This window comes from Camponotus floridanus, unplaced genomic scaffold, assembly GCF_003227725.1.
Source record: "Camponotus floridanus strain SB8 unplaced genomic scaffold, Cflo_v7.5 scaffold22, whole genome shotgun sequence".
Classification (NCBI taxonomy): Eukaryota; Metazoa; Arthropoda; class Insecta; order Hymenoptera; family Formicidae; genus Camponotus; species Camponotus floridanus.
Genome location: NW_020229348.1, coordinates 2189598 through 2209167, shown reverse-complemented (window position 1 = coordinate 2209167; position 19570 = coordinate 2189598). Strand labels below are relative to the sequence as shown.

The 19570-nt window shown below is 36.1% G+C and overlaps 1 protein-coding gene and 1 long non-coding RNA gene across 5 annotated transcripts in view; one reads left to right on the top strand and one right to left on the bottom strand.

Moving 5' to 3' along the window:
• Positions 1–19570, bottom strand: part of LOC105250904 (nephrin) — a 227387-nt gene that overhangs the window by 1275 nt on the left and 206542 nt on the right. For 2 of the 4 annotated variants that reach the window (XM_011257266.2, XM_025408634.1), the window contains 6 exons: positions 14804–15097; positions 12132–12443; positions 7872–8216; positions 1450–1728; positions 745–839; positions 160–435 (listed from right to left, as the gene is read on the bottom strand). In XM_011257266.2, the coding sequence (XP_011255568.1) occupies positions 160–435; positions 745–839; positions 1450–1728; positions 7872–8216; positions 12132–12443; positions 14804–15097 (1601 nt within the window). The remainder of the gene's footprint in view (positions 1–159; positions 436–744; positions 840–1449; positions 1729–7871; positions 8217–12131; positions 12444–14803; positions 15098–19570) is intronic. The other 2 variants (XM_011257267.2, XM_011257268.2) reach the window with 2 other exon arrangements.
• The window catches only part of LOC112637913, a 68788-nt gene that overhangs the window by 6031 nt on the left and 43187 nt on the right, over positions 1–19570 (top strand). The gene's annotated exons all lie outside the window — the stretch shown is intronic.

The window sequence follows — 19570 nt, the reverse complement described above, 5'->3', positions numbered from 1 at the left end:
TTTTTTGTCATATAACATAGGATCGGTATCGCGTCATTACTTCTTGAAATTTTTGCACTGATTTTTGAATCATCCTGTACGTAGACTTCGATGAATGTAGGATGATAATCCTATCAAGGCTTGTCAGCGTTTTAACAAAGTGCTTCGTGTGCCTATTACCTTATTGTCGTGTCCGATCAATGGCGTTTCCGCCGTAGTTTCGTCGCTAGGACGATTCATGTATGGGTGTGGCGGTGGCACGTAAATCGGTTTAGAATGACTGGCGACTTGCGCGTAAATCGTTGGCTCCTGGATCGGTTGTCTTCGCGTCAAAGTCGACATGGGCAGCAGCTGGGGCCGTTGGATACCGGAGATTTGCACAGATTGGTAGCAATTGGGAGGTATTCGCCGGTTTCCTCTTAGCGTTAATTCGGCATATGTTAGCTCGGACCCCTGCTGAGAAATTTATATATTTGTTCGAAATATCTAAGCATAGATTGCTTTGGATCTCAATTAAATGTAGGTTTACACATCGAAGATTTATTAGATTTATTTTTATTGAGATCATTTTCTGGATGCTTTTTCTAAAGCCATCAAAGACGCTTTCTCTTAAGCGTATATTACAAATTAATTGTTATAATTAATAATTATTTGGATATAAATTGTATAATATTATATAATATTTAGTTTATAGATATATAAGATATGATAGAAATAAGATAATATAATGATAGAAATTACAGACTGATCTCTCTGCAAGCTTACGTTTTTTGTCGTCGCGAAGGTATTCGTGTCTGGACGTGGTTGTTGTAGTACGTATCGTGGTGATGTCCCTTTGCATAATTCCGCGTATGAATTTTCTACAATAAGACAAGATACAGAGATTACAACTGATAGCAATCGAAATTATAAATTTTCTTGTTCTAAAAGATATCTTAGTCTAAGAACTGTTTTTTACGTACTGATATATAAAACTAAAAATGTGTAAGAAATACATTTTAATTATTTTTTGATATATATTATTAAAATTAAAAAAATTAAGGCAGATATTTAATCTTGTTATTATGAGTACCATCAAATAGATTGTTTCTTATTAAAATATACATATGTAATTAAATTTTGGGAAATTTATAATTATTTCACGAAAGCGATTTCAATTGCGATTGAATTTTGAAGAATGTGAATAAATTTATTTCATTTCGCGATAATTGAGTTCAGTAATTTATCTATAATTATATAAATTTGATTGCAAATATAAAGCTTTTATACATATCTGTTAGATTTAAATAAAAAATTCGGTTGATTTTTGGAAGAGAATTCTAGTGATTAATAACGACGATAACGGGAGCGATTCGTCTTATACGGAGCGAGGCACGTATATATACGTTTATCATGCAATTCCCAGAATAAACTCTGGTTCAGATCAAGGGGCATGCTGCGAAGTGGAGAGTGACAGGTATTCTCGCCTACCATTCGCGTGTGGTATTATGTCGGGATTCTTCTCAAAGCTCTCGATGCTATCGGCGCTGAGGGGCAAGGTCGACGATTTGTCACGGGGCGACGAGGCGTCGGTCCCCGATGCCGCCAGGTTCGCCATCCCGCCGTCGTCATGAGAGTCCTCCTGAGATCGGGGTCGATAGCGCAGCTTGACAGCCAGCACGATCACGAAGATCACCAAGAGCAACCCCGCTGTGGCTCCCACAACGGCGCCCAACAGTGGACCCGACAACGATAGCATTGGTGAGAGGGCTGCAAATTGTGTTCAATTGTTTCGCAAATATAAAGAAAGGGAGGGAAGACAATAGTGGAGACAGATCGAATTTTTAAATCGTTTCGAAAGGGAATAAAAATGGTTGCAACAACATTGAATATTATAATTAAGACATATAACTAAGAAAAATACAACTGATTAAGAAATTCCTCGGTCACTCGATCAAAAAACGATCAGAAAATATTATGATAATCGAAGAATATATTAGCTCTATTAATTTTTTTTATCCTTACAGTATTCTGCTTAAATATAAATTAAAGATCAAAGCTCGAAGATGTTCTATGTATCCTTTGCATGAATAACTTATTCGTTATTTAAATTTAAAAAAGTGATGTTTTATCGTTTCAAGTCTTATTCGACATCGAGAAACGAGTTTTTTTTATTTTGCGCATTGTTAAAAGAACATGTTAACAAAGACCTGATGGAAAATGCATGAAACGCGACAAAGAGAATCGTTTTACTGCGTCGTGAACGTTCTGTGTAAATGTCGATTCGATTATGGATAAAGCATTCTCAATTTTTGTGAAAACGTCTCTCTCTCTTATATGATCTCATTGTATCTGTTAAATTCTGAAAGAACCTCAAGTAGTTACTTAACTTTTTGTTTACTTTTCGATTATTTTAAGCATAATTGACCGAATTCGGAAAATCGTATTGTGCGAAAAATCTGAGTCTTTCGCGCGGAGAAAATTCAAAATTCGTCTTACAATTAGTCCTCTCCCAATAATTACTTATAGTTTGATTAATATTAATGCGTTGAATAATTTTTTATTATGCGGGAAGGAACATGCAATATAAGTTCCCGAGAAAAAGGGAAGAAAAAAAATATACGCGCGCCTTGCGTGTCGGGAATATTCATGAACGAGTGTCACGTAAATTTATAAATGCAAATTATGACAAATTACGACGATCGCGTGAACTAATGCACGTGCTCGATGTAAGGAACACTATGATAAATAACAGGAGGAAGACACATAACTTTTTTCGATTAAGAAGAACAGAGAAAAAAAAAATGACAAGATAGAATATATTTTCACTCGCGAGGATTTTACGAATCTTATTCTGTGCGGAGATCTTGATTCGCGCGCAATTAAAGTCTGCGAAAAGTATAGCTTGCAACGTTCATAAATCTAACTCGGAAGCGAGGAAGAACGCTATGCTGCAAGAGTGGTGTATCTCAGAAATATTCTATATGTTCTTGATACTTTAGGAAGTACTCAGATATGCCGGATATACCGTGTGTGTGTGGCATATGGCCCGTAAAAAGTGGTCATAAAAAATGTGCACGTATAACGTTTCTCTTAACTGCGACGCGATCGTAAAGGCAGCTTCGTTTGAATTCCTACGCACTGGCATTCCTGGAGTTTATCACGACCTGGCCGATTTACGGAATGCAATGAAAATTTATCACGCGCTCCTCGTATTTTAGAGACGATCGAACTATCGTACTGCCGTGTGCGTTACCGCCTTTTGACCGCATTTGAAAAATCCGCACAACTCTATATCTCTGCGAGCATTGCTAAAAATTCGAATAATTTGTGTTCGTATAAAAAAAAAAAAAGAGTCTCTCTCCGTGTTCCATCTCAATTTATATCGCACTTTGTTCTTGTGCCAAGTCCTCTCGTTTTCTGATTTACAAATTTATTATTGTTCGAAATGTAATGCGATTAAAAAGTTAGATTCGATATAAGTCAAAGTTTCCTATCCAATTAATATAAGTAGATATTTAAGATAGATAAATTCAAGCAGCGACTTCAACGGATGCTAAATCCGCGTACACACCATTTCCATAAGAGACAAGTCTTCTCGACGGGATTCTTTGTCGAAAAATAATTCCGTCCTCCTCTTCCCATCACAAATACGTGGTCGATGAGTGTTTGCACAGATCATAGATCATACAACCGCATTAGTAATGAATTTGGAATTCAAATGCACTCTGCTTCCGAACTGCTGCGGTACTCAAGTTCGAGGCTAATCAAAACCCACTTATATATCTGCGAACTCCGTTAAATGAATGCCTCTCTGCTGCTTGTTCCTATTCTGGAGCTTTCTCTCTCTCTCTCTCTCTCTCTTTCTCTACTGCTTCTATTCTCCTAAGATGATATTAAAGCAGAGTCAACATTCACGACCATCAAACTAAGCTAATGATGATTTGAATTTATGCCTCTCTGTACGTGCATGGAAAATGTATGCATGAATCTTAAGCATATTTTTCTATTTGAATGCAGTTTCAAAGAACGTACAGTAGATAAGGAATATGAATATGAGTTTTCTACGAATGCATTTATATTAGAAGATGAGGAAAGACATTTAAATAATATTAAAAAATATAAGATAGTTGAATCGATTAATAATTTTTTTACGGAAGACTTGTATCAGTGTGTATTTTTTTACTCAGATTTAGAATATCATTCTATAATAATGAAAAGGAAATTTTGTACATTTCCATATAAAGAGTTCTATAGAAAATATTTTTTTCAATATTTATTTATTCATATTTTCTCTCGTAAAATTTATCAGATTTTACACTATTTTTTTCAAATTATAGAGTATTCTTGTATTTTATACAAATTTAGGAAAAAATTAAAATATGAATAAGAAAAAGATGTGAAAAATTACTAAAAGATATAATCTACATATTCATATAATAATAAGGTGATATTAATGATCTCGTTCCTGGGCTTTAGATTAATTTACATTACATAATTTAAATTATATTTTCCGGATTTTATCCCAGACTTGGCCTTACCAAACGTGATAGATAGATGTGAACAAATCTTTGGTGCATGACTCGAGCTCTTCGCGCAATAATGTTCCACGTTCCGTTGCACGCGTCACTTGTGCGTGCAGCTTTATTGTCTTCGAACTTAAGCCGCTTCGGTGTGACCTTATCCATTAATTTACGAAAGATTAATTGAAAATGGTGTTCTTGCAACTTTCTCGTGTTACACGCTAATGTTGCCTCACGAAATCTATCTCATTCGGGAAACTCGAGATTATTTAACCGTAGCAACTTGTTAGGTTGATTTATAATAATAGTAGCAAAGTTGTACAAGTAAATAAAATGTTAACAATATATTGAACCGTGCTCAAAGCGATAATTAAACTGTCGAGTTTAAAATTATAAATTATATAACGATATTTAACATAAACATATTTTATATTCAAAACATACTACAAACATGTTAAACATTTAAAATTTTTTGTCTATTAAACAGCAAATGAGTAGATAGAGTAAAGTGTTCTGTATTCTATAAAATGCATTGTCGCATTTATATGTTCGTGAATTAAACATATTAATGATCAGACGTTATAATCACAAGTGGTTGGAAATTCATATTCATGACACATCCTATTTACGACACATTCGTCTAAGGATCTCGGCGACACGTTTGACGATACGCTTCAAGGTTGTTTATGTACATCGCTGCGTGTCTCTTGACAAACTCGGGAAGATCAGACTCGGCCGCAGAGCAATTTCGGATGAATGCCCCTCGACAGGGTGTACATGCGCGAGCGAGCAGTCGCCTTAGCGGTGTGCCTTGGAAACAAGTTCACCCCGACTTCGCTCTTCCGTGTACGTGCTAACTGTTCGCAGGATGCGCCGAGGTAAGCCTGACTTCCGCTCAAGAATACGGCGAGACCTTCGATTAGCATATCTTCGCCGTATTATCTTCACGGTGTCGTTTATAATATCGCTGTGTATATCGTAAACGCGGGCAACGAAAGTGTAATGCAATAGCATAATCGCGTTTAAGTACGCGGGTACACTGTGTTTACCGGCTACAAAATACGCTGTTTGTTAGCGTAACGGAGACAAACTGTTTATGTAAACGACTATTCGCGAGTGCCGTCGAGAAAACTAAACAAGCACGAAAGAAGACGAGAGATTATTGGATGTATTTATGATAATGCTCGACAAAAGAGGCGCTTTCTGAGCTTATATAAGAATGCTTCGCGCGATAAAATATTGAGATTAATGACATGAAACTTATCTTAATTTATTGTATTTTGAGATGCACATTTTATTAATTTAATGATATATATACAAAGTTTATATCTGATAAAGTTAATAAAAAATCTTTTATCGTGGATAAAATATGAAATAGATATGGAAATAATATATGATATTTTCAAAAGAGAAAAGTTATTATATAGTAAACACGAAAAATAGTAATTATATAAAATTAGAAGGTATAATTAATTATTACATAACTTATTTTCTCACGCGAAATAACTGATTGGTTTTTGTTATTATATTATAGAAATTTTATTTTTATATTAGAGAAATATTAAGCCACGTTTATATATTTTTTCTTTATATTACATATTAAATGCGATTCATACATAGATAAAAAATAGAGCAGATAATGTTTCAAAATTTTAAAATTTATTTATAAAGTTGTGTTTTATGTTGCTTTATTAAACAAAATTATATTTGATATATAAATCGTTTCTCGGATGTGATAAAAAAATTGTAGAGATTATTGCATGTAAGTACGAACAAGGAATTACGGGATGTTTTTAGGGATGTTTTTAATTAAATGTAACATCACGATGATGAGAGAGAGACATCGTAACAAAAAAAAGATGGTATTTTTTTTTACTTCCTAAAATCTTATATTTAAAAAGGAGATTAGAATTAACATGCAAAAACATCAGCAATGCTTTTCGACCTGTATATTTATTTTTTTTTGTATTTTAAATGGTATATATGATAGGAGAAAATTAGCAAAAATACACGTCTCTCATATACACGTGCGGGGAAAATTCGCAAGCAAAAGCTGGAGTATAGTAAAACAAAAAATACAATAGCAATTGATAGGCAGTAACAGAATACATTATTAGTTTAATCAAAAAACAGGCCAAATTTTTCACAACAATGACCGTGAAGCATAATAGAGAATTGCGCTCTTTTCAACGCAAATCTGGCGCATGCAGATCTGACCGTGTCGTACGAATAGTGTAACAATATTTCTACAAGTCAATCGCGGGATTCCCAAGTGATTGCCTTTAATTCGATGGTTCAAGTTCCTCTCGTTGGTTGTGGGTAAAAAAATTTATAGTACGTGTGCACAAAGCAAATATGCAAATTTCGAGATACTTCGTGATGAATTTCCCGGAATGTTGACACGTCGAGTGGTTTCCAGTGATTGAACATTTTCATCGTGAACGAGTCGCGCTATGCGGAATGTTAGCTTGTTTCAGCTACGCGTAGCACGATTTCGGATGATACGTTTTTCCATAAAACGTTTGCCGTCACATCCATTCTTCCATTGATTCGAAATACAGATGTACAAAAATATAGTATTGATAACCGTGTTTTGACTAATAAAAATAAAATTTATAATCTATTCAAAAATAAAGATATATTAATACCGGCTTAAGAATGATTTTGCGAACCTTTTTTGAAAATAAAATTAATTTATTTTCCTTCTATAAAGAATTGAAGAGAAACGAGTTTAAATAAATATTAATGATTATCTCACGTTTTAGCAAATACTGCTATCTCGCCAATTTAAGCTGGAAAAAATAAAAATATAAAACATGGAATAATACGAAATTATACGAATATACGAATATACGAATAACAATCACACAATAACACAAGCAAAAACTAAAACAGATAAACTACTTGAACAAATTATAAAAATTGTATAGACAATCTGTTCCCCTAATATAATATCTATATTGATGTATGACAATATATTTTTTATTGCGGAGGATTTTATTTATATTCCTTTCTCGTTGTAAAAAAAATTTTGAAAACAATCGAGTGGATACAATCGAGTATGTATAAATTCAATCGACAAATACTCAAAATACGAATGAAAACGCATGTCAGTCGCGAATTATTATTCATTTCGGAATCTCGCGATCGCGAAAATATTCTTCTCCAAGAATTCTTTTCATCCAGCTGAGACAATTTGAAATGAACGCTAGCGACAAGAATACTAATTTTATTTCGCTCGATCATAATAACGGCAATGTTGCTATTACTTAACCGGGATTGAATTGCTCGCATCTTGAAAAGCACCATCGCGTGGAGACGTACAATGTATACACAGCGAGGGGAGGGGGCGGGGCGAGGAGCGAGATCCATTGTGTATCTGGGCCCTACCTGGGTGACGCTGGTGCTCCTGGGTATTACCCTCCGGTACAAATTGCGGACTGTGGAGAACCGTGGCCTCGCTCATGGCGTGCGCCGTCATGATCCTGAGGGACAGCATGAGGCCGGAATGACTCCTGTCGGCGGGCAGATTCGTCACCTCGATCATACTCGGCGTCAGACTCGTCGTGGACGCCAGCAGATGCCTGGTGTTGGCGTCGAAGACCTGCAGCACGTAGGTGGCCGTGCTCGCATCGAAGTACTCGCTCTCGGCGCAGCTCACCCGCACCGTCGTCCGGCTCTCCTCCCGGATCGTGCAATTCTCCGGCGAGGGGGGTTGCGCCAGCCTTTCACCTGCTACCGGAAGTGGCACAACACACCAGCCTCAGGCTTCGTCTAACTGATCTTCACGGGACGCGCGTGAGGTAGTTTCGGGATGTCAAGGGTGGTTTCGACGCGGGACCGAGTTTTATTTATGCGTTTTATGGGAATTCTTATTTACTAAGAGGGTTAGTAATCGATATCACTGATATGATGGTATGCTGGATAAATGATGAAAAGTGTTATTATAGTATACTCGAGATAATAGAGTGGATATCTAGTAGATTTATTTCAAGTAATAAACTTTGCGTAATCACGTTGTGATTGAAGAAACATTGACGAAATCTTTTAGACAAAAATGCTCCGATTTATAAATCCGAGAAATAAGAAATTATAGTTGCCAGAAATAATCGACAAATGTAACAATGGAATAAAATTGGAACGTTTTAAATTAATATTTCAGTGGGAAATGGAACATTTATATCCACGATATATTAATTTTTTTTAATTTCGCGACTGGCCGGGGATTATCTCGAATAGGATTTATTTGCGAAGAGATTGATTGATCACGGAGGTTCTCTCGTTTCTCGCGTTTCATTCGTAATTTATCGGAGTCTATGGAGAGATCATCAAGACACACGTACCCGAAGCTTAATCAGTCGTAATATTATTCCGCCGTAATGCGTTCTCGCGTTTCCATGAATTCGATGACGCGCGATCTCTTTCGAGAGAGCTCGATCACACCGATGGATTTTCCATGAAATGTGCCAATCGTTCGTCACGCTACGCGCACCGACGTATTTTAATGCAAAACGTCAAAACGCAATCGATACCTGCCACTCATCGAGCGGGACGAACCGATCCGTGCGCACATTTTTGTCATTTTTATCGTCTCGAAAGCTGCCATTCGACGGCGTGCAGTCCTTTGACGCAGCCCATAGCTTTTTATACCGAACGAGCGCAAAGTATCTTTTTCCCCAAATGTTAAAATCGCTATAATTTTGAAGAATTCAGCTCTCTATCAAATCTAAAACGAGAAGATACGCAAATGATTGATCAAGGTATAAGACTTTTAGCTCCCGTAGCGCGAAAAAAATTTCTACATTCGTGCGATAATATTATTTCATCGATACGATTCGTAAAAATATGCAAAAGTTCGACCAAACATTCTCGGAACATTCTGTAACAGTCGAACAATCGGATTTTCTTTTTTCGCAAAACCTGCATCGAGACTTGATTTTTTTTTTCGGGTGGTGGCAATAGAGTCGGATATAAATCGGGCGAGCGTACCGTAAGGAACGGCGATTTATAACAAAGGAGGGCCAGCTGACGCAAAATACGAAAGCCTTTTACAGTCTGGTTTACCTCCCTGTCACGATCCACTGCGCGGTGGGCCACAGTAGAGCGGATAAACGACGACGCCGACCGGGTTCCGCCATCGCGCCGCCTATTAGCCGCGCATTATTAATGCGCGTAACGCCGCTTAACGTCCGTCTACGTGCCAGCCGGTGGGTTAATCGTGAGCAATTAGATAGAAGAATGCGGTGGGGTCGCGCCGTCGCTTAAATTAGGCCGTGAAATTTGTTTAATGGGCTTGCAGCGTGAAACTACTATCAAGAATGCACTTCTCGCCACGAGGATGAGCTTAAAAATCCAGACTGTTTTAGACAAATACGTTTCTTCTTATGTATTAGAATTTTTATAATTTACATTTAAGTTATTCGAATCAAATTTATTCAACAATAAACATTGTATAATAATGATTAGGCATTATTGAAAAATATGCCTCGAAAAAACTGTTTATCTCTTTATTAAATTTACAATAGACTTGTGTGAAAGAAAAATATTTGTGTACGAATAATTTTATCGGAAAATTCGGATAAAAAGAGAGATTTATAAAAAAATTTTGCAACATTTCGATCAAAAAATAAAAATCACATTGTAAAATAAGTGCATCTCCTTTCTCGAGGCAATATGTGTGTATTGATGCGTGCAATTTTGTTATTAATTATCTGGCGTATATATTTCGCGTATATATTTATTAATATATTTTATGATATTGTGGTGGAAATGATTGAGAGGGTACGAAACGGTCATTGATGATGAGCTCATGCGCCGTATATGCCGTGTGTCGATGTATGCATCTCTAATTCACATCTTATATAAAAAGTCTGCTACACAATTTCGATGCAATCGTCTACACGAAACTCTAACACGATTACAATTTCACATCACATAGCATACGTATGCTTTGATCCAAGTAAAAAGACGATACCGTCATTTGCTGAAATAGCCGCGAATTTTCGGACAGACGAATGGATCCAATATCATCGTAACTCGCAAAAAAAGAAAAAGAAAAAAAAACATGTATTCTCTCCAAACGTGCACACATATTTTGCAAGAAAAATTTCATACGATGCACACACACATTTCGCGTATATTATCGAAAAATATTTTCTTGCCCTTATACAGAATGTTTATAGAAAATTTTAAACGAGTATATGGATGATAACGCTATTGATGAAGTATTTTTTTAGTTAATATTATACGATAAAGTTTAGTCGATTTCATTTGTTTTAATTTTAGAGGAAATACTTTCGACCTCTTCAAAATTTAATACGATATCTTTCTCACTTTTAATTTACAATTAATTCTATTATCATGGCTTTAATTGTAATTAATTTTAAATTATTATGGCAAATATCTTAAGCAAATATTATTTGATCCTCTTCTCCTAACTAAGGAAATTAATAAATTCACGAAAGAAGGATGTTAATTATTACTTTATAATTTAATTATTACTTTTAATTATATTTTATATAAACTTTTCTTCGAAATATATTTCCACTATTATTATATTTAACTAAAACTTGCGTTTAAAATTTGTCTTAAAATGGATCTTGTATTTAATGAATTGTTCTAGGAAAAAATTTATAAGAAATATTCAAAAAATATCCGATGCAATACTCTCTAAATGATCTCGCGCGAATCAACACGAATACATGTATATTATGGGCATAATACACTCCCGAAACTTTCAACGCGGTCACTCAAAAACCGCTGGAATCGAGTTACGATGTTATTGCACGAGACAGAAAGAGAAAGAGAGAAAGAGAGAGAGAGAAAGAGAGAGAGAGAGAGAAAGAGGATCAACGATGTTCACACGAATTCTACGATGCAACAAGGCCGTGCAGCGTAGCGAGAGCAGTGCTCAAAATATTTAGATCGATTCATAAGCAATATCCGTCTCTGTACGATGCTTCCTTTATACGTTCCACTTTCCGGTTTATATTCCCAGTGCATTTACGACGCGCTGTATCATTTTACCATCGCGGTGGCAAAGTATACGAGCGATATTGTTACGGTGTCATTGGTACGATCGAAACTAAGAGCTACTCGATAAATTACACGGTCTATTATGAGATATTGAGAGAATAACGTAGTTATGAAATGTAAAAACTACTTATAGATAATGTTTCGAGGTCTTCTTTTGAGACGATAACGAAAATGTAAAATATTTTAGAAGCTAAATATTTCGAAAATTTAAAGCACATGTTAGAAATTATCTAATAAATAATTGGGAGACACACTTGAATGAGTCAAGTGATACGTAAAAATGTCTCTGAATCTTTTACATGATGACTATTAATGATATTATGATATTGTAATGTTGTTAACGTTTATTATCACTCGTCTTATTATTGTCATTATTATCGTTATTATTATTGCGGCTACATTATACGCGGTTCAAAGTCAGAATTCCACTCGAAAGGCGAAGCTCCTCCTTGAAACGTTTCCTCCAATCTCTATCTGATGATACCGCACATCGGAACGATCGCATCGCTTGAAACTTACTTATGAATCGTCTGATAAGATTACATCGTGGACGATTTAACCGCGGATCGATTATGATTCTCGGCTCGGTTGTTCGGACGCTCGCGACGGACTCACCTGTTCGTCTCTCGGGCAGATTCAGGGTGGTGGCCCGAAAGCGCACGGTCTCACTGCGACCCTTGGCATTAGTGGAGTAAATGGAGACCTCGTAGGTGCTGCCGGGGTCCAGATTGTTGACGGAAAAGGTGGGCGTCTTGCTGGTCTGATTGTAGACCGTCGCCGGGCCGCCCTTGCCGGATCCGGCCTCGCGGTCCACCTGCATGGTGAACTTTTGCGGCAACCCGCCGTCAAAGCCTTCGATGCAATCCACGTAAATCGAGTCGGTCGTCTGATTCAATAGGGAGCAGTTGTGCGGCGTGTCCGGGCGGCCTGTCGAATTCGCGCGCGATCAGTTTCGGGCTCGATTTTACGCGTCGATTAGCGATATAATTAACAAGCATAAATGAATGTTTAATTAGCGAATTCAAAAGGCATTCTGCCACGATACCACGAAGAAAACCTGATATTGAATCTGACGCCATTAAACATGGCAATGTTAATCGATTATATTAATTGACTTAACATTTTTTTTTGATTGATTCATGTAACTTTAGATTACCTGCGTTTTTAGATTATTTATAGAAAGAACTTTTAAATTAGAAATATTCTAATATTTTTGTAAAAAAAGTTGTAATTTCCATACCTTTTTTTAATATTTTCAATATTAATTTATCTATACATAAAGAATTATATAAATTTAGAACGTCATCGAAATATCTCCCGTAAAAGAATTATCTTGGAAGATGTTGAAACTTCCTGAAAAAAAAACTGCTGACAATGCAACTGACTCGTGCGCGCTTCGAGATTTGATCGTCTTTCATCAACGAGCTTAGCTAGCCTCTAATATCTGTTCAACTACACGATACTCAAATCACAATGTCCCTTTTTTATTTAACGTTCACGTTTTAATGATGCTTTTTTATTACTCGTTCCAGCAGTTTAATACCGAGCCGAGCACTAAAATGCGTTTATCACATATCGCTACGTTCGCTTACGATTTGTCATTGGCCTTTAACGAATAAGAGCGGCGATTTTTCATCCGCGACAAAGCACGTATCTTTAATTTATTTTTATTTTTATCCACTTAAGCGCAAATTTTTATCTACCATTGGATGAAAATTGTAGCGATATTTTTATCTCAATATTTCTCGGGAACACAAATACGCGGTTATTTGTATTAATGAGGTAAAAATGTAAAGATTTTTAAAATGTAAAATCGCATTAAAACAAAGTTTATCGGCATAAAATTTGAACTGTTATACTGAGGAAAAATAATCGTCAACTTTGTTAAATGAATTTAGTTACCATTTTATAATTAAAATATTTAAGTACTATTTATGTCAAATATTTCAATATTTCAATTAAAGGAATAATAACCAGCTAAACGCATTTAGTCAAGTTAACGATTTTTTTTCTCAGTACATGAAAATCTACAAAACGCTGACAAAATAGCGATGTTTGAATATAAAAAGTCGTAACAATATTTTTCCGATTCTCGTGCAAATAATTGCACCTATTAAACTGTGAAAAAAACAAGAATAAAAAATTACACACATATTGTAATATTCAAGTTTGAATAATATACGATTTGAACTATGTGATTAAAGTAAAAGACCGATAATAAAAATAATATAAAAAGAATTTTATCAAGAGATATAAGTAAAATGAATTTAATTAATTAATAAACGATTCAATTAGGTCAATTAATCTCCAAATATGTTTTGCCGGTTATGGAACATTGTAACAGCTAGTGTTTTCCTGTAACCATGATAACAGATGTCTGACTATATTATCTTAACCGTTTGGTTTACGAACCTATGTTTACTGGGGAGTTCTCTCTCTTATCCCAAATGTTATTATCTCTTGATATCTCTATATTAGTAGCTTTCAGATACTAATGCAAGATTAATTGCAAGCAAGAATTCAAAAAACAGAGTCGATTGAAGTTACATTAGATCTACTTTAACGTTTATTGAGTCACCGATAATTCGATAAAAACGTAGCGAATTCCAGGACGTTGCATTCATCGGATGCCGAATGATAGTGTCGTCTCGCCGACAGGGAGAATAAATGCAATCGAATCTATTGAATGCACCTTGCAAGAGCTTCGAAATGGTGTGACATTCGTCTATCGAGGAATCGATTGTGTTGTCTTTTAAATAAGTTGTGTCGCGGTCGCAACCCCATCGAAATATTCATTCATCTTCATTCTATTTCTGATTTATTCATTCGCGACGACGATAATAATATCAGCGACTATAGAGTCATGTAAAAGTATCGAATGTCGCGTATAATAATTTTTGTAATTCATATCGCGTACAATTTATATATTTGCGTAGTTTTAACATAAAAATTCCAATTGCGGCGTGCGATTACATTCGAGAAGACGTCCATCTATGATATTAATTAATTACGCTTTAAACATTTGCTCATGCAAATATTTATAAAATTATTAATTACATCGGCTATCAGCATTAATTGGCTTCGCGAAATACGTTACATGATTGATGCGCTATATAATGCTGTTATATATATGATAGCATTGTCTTCAATATATCGCAATATAATCTACGTAGAGTAATTACGTCGCATCTGTACATCCTTTGTAAAAAAAAAAAAACGCGCGAGGAGGAACAAAGTACGCTTTAATTTTTCAAGAAAGCTCACTAAGAGGTCGAGCTGGTACTTACCAGCTGGTACGATATGGAAGACGCACGGTTCCAGCTGACTGCCCTGGTCGTTGCTGCCCCAGCAAAGGAGAGTACCGTAATCCAGGTCGTTAATCGGTTCGTACGAGACTGTCGAGTGTGTACGATCGCTGGTGACTTTTGCCTGAGGTATATCCATCGCTTCCATCGTATTATTGAATTTCCAGGTGAACGATACTTCTGGCGGGTTCGCCTCCAATTCGCAGGGAATATTTGCGATCTCGTGTTTCGCCACGCCGAAAACCCTCATCTGGCCGTGCTGGCATACCGGAGCGACTGCAAAAATGTAATGTAAACTGCGCGTTGAGAATATATACGTGGACGAGCTCTACTTTTGCGAGGCTACAAATATACGACGGATAAATAATTACCCGTGAAACACCGAAACACACTTTCGCTCGATATTTTGTTCGATATACGCCGCTCCGATGTTATTCAAATTTAATAACATACCGGATAAATTTAACCGGATACATTTAAGAGGAAATGCGTATGTATAATCTATTTCCTGGTATCAATTCCCAGCTTTTGATTGTGGTTATTACAATAATAATGACGATAATAGCGCTTAGAGTTTCATGTTGGAATATCAATATCAATAGAATTATCTAACATTAGAGATTGAAGAGGCTTAACAAATTATACATCGAGTATGCGAACATGAAACAAAGTCGAGTATTTAAGTTTAAGTAGAACTTGATGTATACAGTTCGTGCATTAATCATGCTTAAATGACCAATGATCTCTGAAATTAAACAAGAGTATGATTGGTATCCTCATAATGAGTCTAGCCTTCACAGAAATGTTCCTCGGTAACGTGATCGTATACCTTTTTATTAATGTTTCCACAATGTAGGAAAGGGTTCGATACACAATCTGATATCCACTAACATGATTATTAAGCACTACCCGTAATTAAACATTAATGATGGAATTCATGTCTGTGCAACTATTCTCCCCCGTCCCTCATGTCAACCTCAGTCGACATGGTATCTGATATCGTCGTAATATACATAATACACAATATACATGTATATATTCTGTAATCTACATATTGCAACAGTGCACCATTAGTAGAGCATGTCTTCATTGTTCAGACACAGCGACGAAAGAGAGGGAGGGAGATTCGCGTACGCTTTCTCGAACAATGTTTTCCTCCATTATATTCTCCGCTGATTCCGTTTTATTCACGGCAACTGAAAATACGTCGTTACTCGGTAAGAAAATAAGTTTCCGACTACATACGTCTTTTTTTAATGCCGTAGAAAGTAAAAAGTATAACATTTTCAAGTTACTTCGCGTCACGATTCGCGTAAATGAAGGGACTGCGTAAGTAAGTTTAAGACATTTCTATAAGTGTTGAAAAATTTTGTCACGATATATCAACATATTTAAAATGACGATAGCAAACTTTATGTCTTTTTCATCAAAATAAAAAACTTAGGATGTATTTTATATATGAGAAAACAAGATTGATTTAGGATGTGTGTTATATATATAAAAGAAGTTTGAGAAATACTTTGTGACATAATCTCTTATGAAAGATATTACTCTATATTTTTTCTGCTACTTGACACATGATTGATTATACATCTTCAAAAGAAAATACCTTATATAAAATATTGTTCAAGCGATTTTTCTGAAAGACTGAAGCAACACGACAGTTAAAATAAGTGAAACAAATACGTTTGATGCTGAAATATTCACACACGCACATACACATGTATATTTTATCTCATCGATTAATTTTTTGATATGTTTGAACGAAAAAGATAAACCGTCCTGTGTTTGCAAAGATACCGAAATGCTATTAAAACAAAAACAATTGTAACAATTGATTAAAATTAAAACAATTGTACGCCACGAGCCGCGAAACGGTGCGTTTTAACGCACACAAACGCATTTTACACCTAAAGGCACGCGATCGATCGTTATCTCCGGTAGTTTCTGCAATTGACATTCACTTCCACGGACGAAAGAAGATATTCGGTGTAAGCTGACAAAGGATCCCCTGCGACTCAGGGCGGAAGTCCAGTCCGCCTCTTGTCCGGGAAATTCAATAATACTTCGGACGTGGAAGTAGAGGGTCGCAGAGCATGCGGGGATATATCCGGCGCACATATAGAACGAGACTGAACCCTTCATTGATTAGATCAGTCATAAAATTCCGGACGGTATCCGGTGTCCGCGCGTATTGCATCTCCTTTGTACTTTGCACAGTTGTCGAAAGAAGTCCGATCTTGGCGATCCTGCTTGGAATGTTCCGCGTCTTGCCAAGCCAACCGTCGCGCACTGTTATATATGGTGGACGAAACCTTTGTCCTATCTTATGATAGTCGAAATGTCATAAAGATCACGAAAACTCGTGAGTTTTTACGTGATCGTATGACTGGAAGGGGTTTTACATGGTGAGTTTACATTTTCACGTGTACGCCGATATCGTATAATATTACACGCAATAATAATGAGCCTCAATAATTGATTGATCGGAATGATGTTTGTAAACATTCGAGATTTATATCTTCTTTTATTTGAAACTTTTGTCATCACAATTTTGTTTAAATATGAAATTTAAATATATAAAATATATTTTAAATGTGAAATTTTATTTTATATTATTCTTCGAAAATAAATTAGTTTTTATTAATCAAATAAAAATTTTAATAATAAATTAATAAAAGTATACTGAGAAATTTCGATTTTTTTAAATCAGAGGCATCGGAGGAAATATTTCGCGATATATGCATCAGCGAAATGGACGCATAACATTACGAAGGCAAAATGCAGATTTTATCGTCGGGGATGGTTAAATTTGGCACGTGCGCAAAACAAGCGCATATTTTTTCGTTTTTAAAAATTGGATTGAACTTTTCTGAAGTGGAGACTTTTAATCTAAATGACCTCCTTTGTCAGCGTCAAGTATCTCTTCCCGAATAAAAGCAAATGGTCGAGGAGAATGAATGCGTCGCGATATCGCAGGATACAGGATCGATGGCCGAGGCACTGACAATAACCAATTAATGCCGGTCATTAAGCATCAGTGACAGATCGCTCACGCTGAACGTCCGTGGCGGCTATCGAAATGATATCTGCGTCGTGTATGCATAATTCATTTCACGGGCCTGCAATATCGCCTGCATCGTGAAAAATGCACGTCGATCTGTCGCACGGACGTACATGTGGAAACGTAGAGAGCAAGGGGAGAGGGGGGATTTGCTTTTTGTTCTATTTGGAGATACGAACGAGTTTATCTCGATTATCTGCGCGACAGCCAGAATTGATCTTTTTCTTCTGATAAAAGATCTTAAGTATTAGTTTAAACTTGCAGAATTTTAATGCCAAGCGTGTTAGATAAGAAAACTGGAATTTTAAATTATGTGTATATAAGAATTGATACATAATTAAATATGTTAATCTATTTTTAATGATTCCATTTCTGCGCGAAAAACGCGTATCTCCACCAATATGATAGTTTTTTTTTTCTCTTTTTCAAACTATAATTCGAGCTATTTGCATAGAATGTAATTTTATCTCTTCCACAATCTCTTTTCATACAAGTTCAAATAAAAAAATCCAGTGAAGTACCATTAATAATTTCAGGCTTCAAACAAAACTCGAACCAATGAAAATTTTAGCTTTAGAATTTTTATAATTTTTTGATCGATTATTTAATTAAATTATTAAATTTTATAATCTTTTATCCTTTCAGAGAATTTTCAATTTTTTATATTTTTTGTGCAATAACAATAATCTTTAAAATGAGCAGAGAAGAATATCTTCTTAACAATATATACAAAGTGCAGAGATCCAATTCTGTAAAATAAGAATATTGTTATTCGAATTGATCGGTGCACGGGATGCTGTACACATGAAATAAGGTATTTCGCCATAAAACGAGTTAGGAAACGCTTAACGAAAAGTAAACTTACGCTCAATAGACCGTTAAAGTCTTTCAAAATGTCTAACATCGAGTACATCTCATAGAACACGTGCAGAAGAGAAGAGGGGGAGGGGGGGGGATAAACGTTGAGCCAAGAATTATCGGATATCCTGCCGATGACAGATTCCTTGAGAGATTTAACGGTACATTAGTTCCGGGGACATCCTGTACAGGCCGATAGAGCGCGAAGGAGCGCGGGACCGGTGTATTATTCTATGTTTGCGGTATTTGCATCGTGAATCTTCGTCAATCGCGGTGTACATCGCGCGCCCGGCGTTGAAATTCGTAAGAACCGTCACCCTGTACGCGTCATGGAAATTTATAATAATAATAATCTACGACGCGCGTGTATGCGTGTGTGGCACGGCCATTACGTCAAATAACGAAGATTTATGCCCGCGTCGTGGCGACGATGTATAATACGCTCTCGCATAGCTTATGCTGGAGAGACGTGGGCAATACGCGGACTCTATATATCCAGATATCAGAGGTATTATTATATATGGATCGAACGCGTGGTCGGGACTTGAGATGATACATGTGCGTCGATGCCTTGCTTAATCAGATACATTAATTAGCTGGCGTTAATGGACCCAGTTAGACGCCCCCGTCCGTTCAATCGATAGATAGATCTTCGACGGAACGTTATCGAGCGTCATATCGTGGCGTTCGTATCGCACGTGATGGTCATCCGTAGGATTTATCGGCGGTCCGACAAAGCGTCAAACATTCCGAACATGCTTGAGGCTACGAGAAGAGAATCCCATGGAGAATTTTATCGAAATTAGATGTAATCGATTGATTTAACG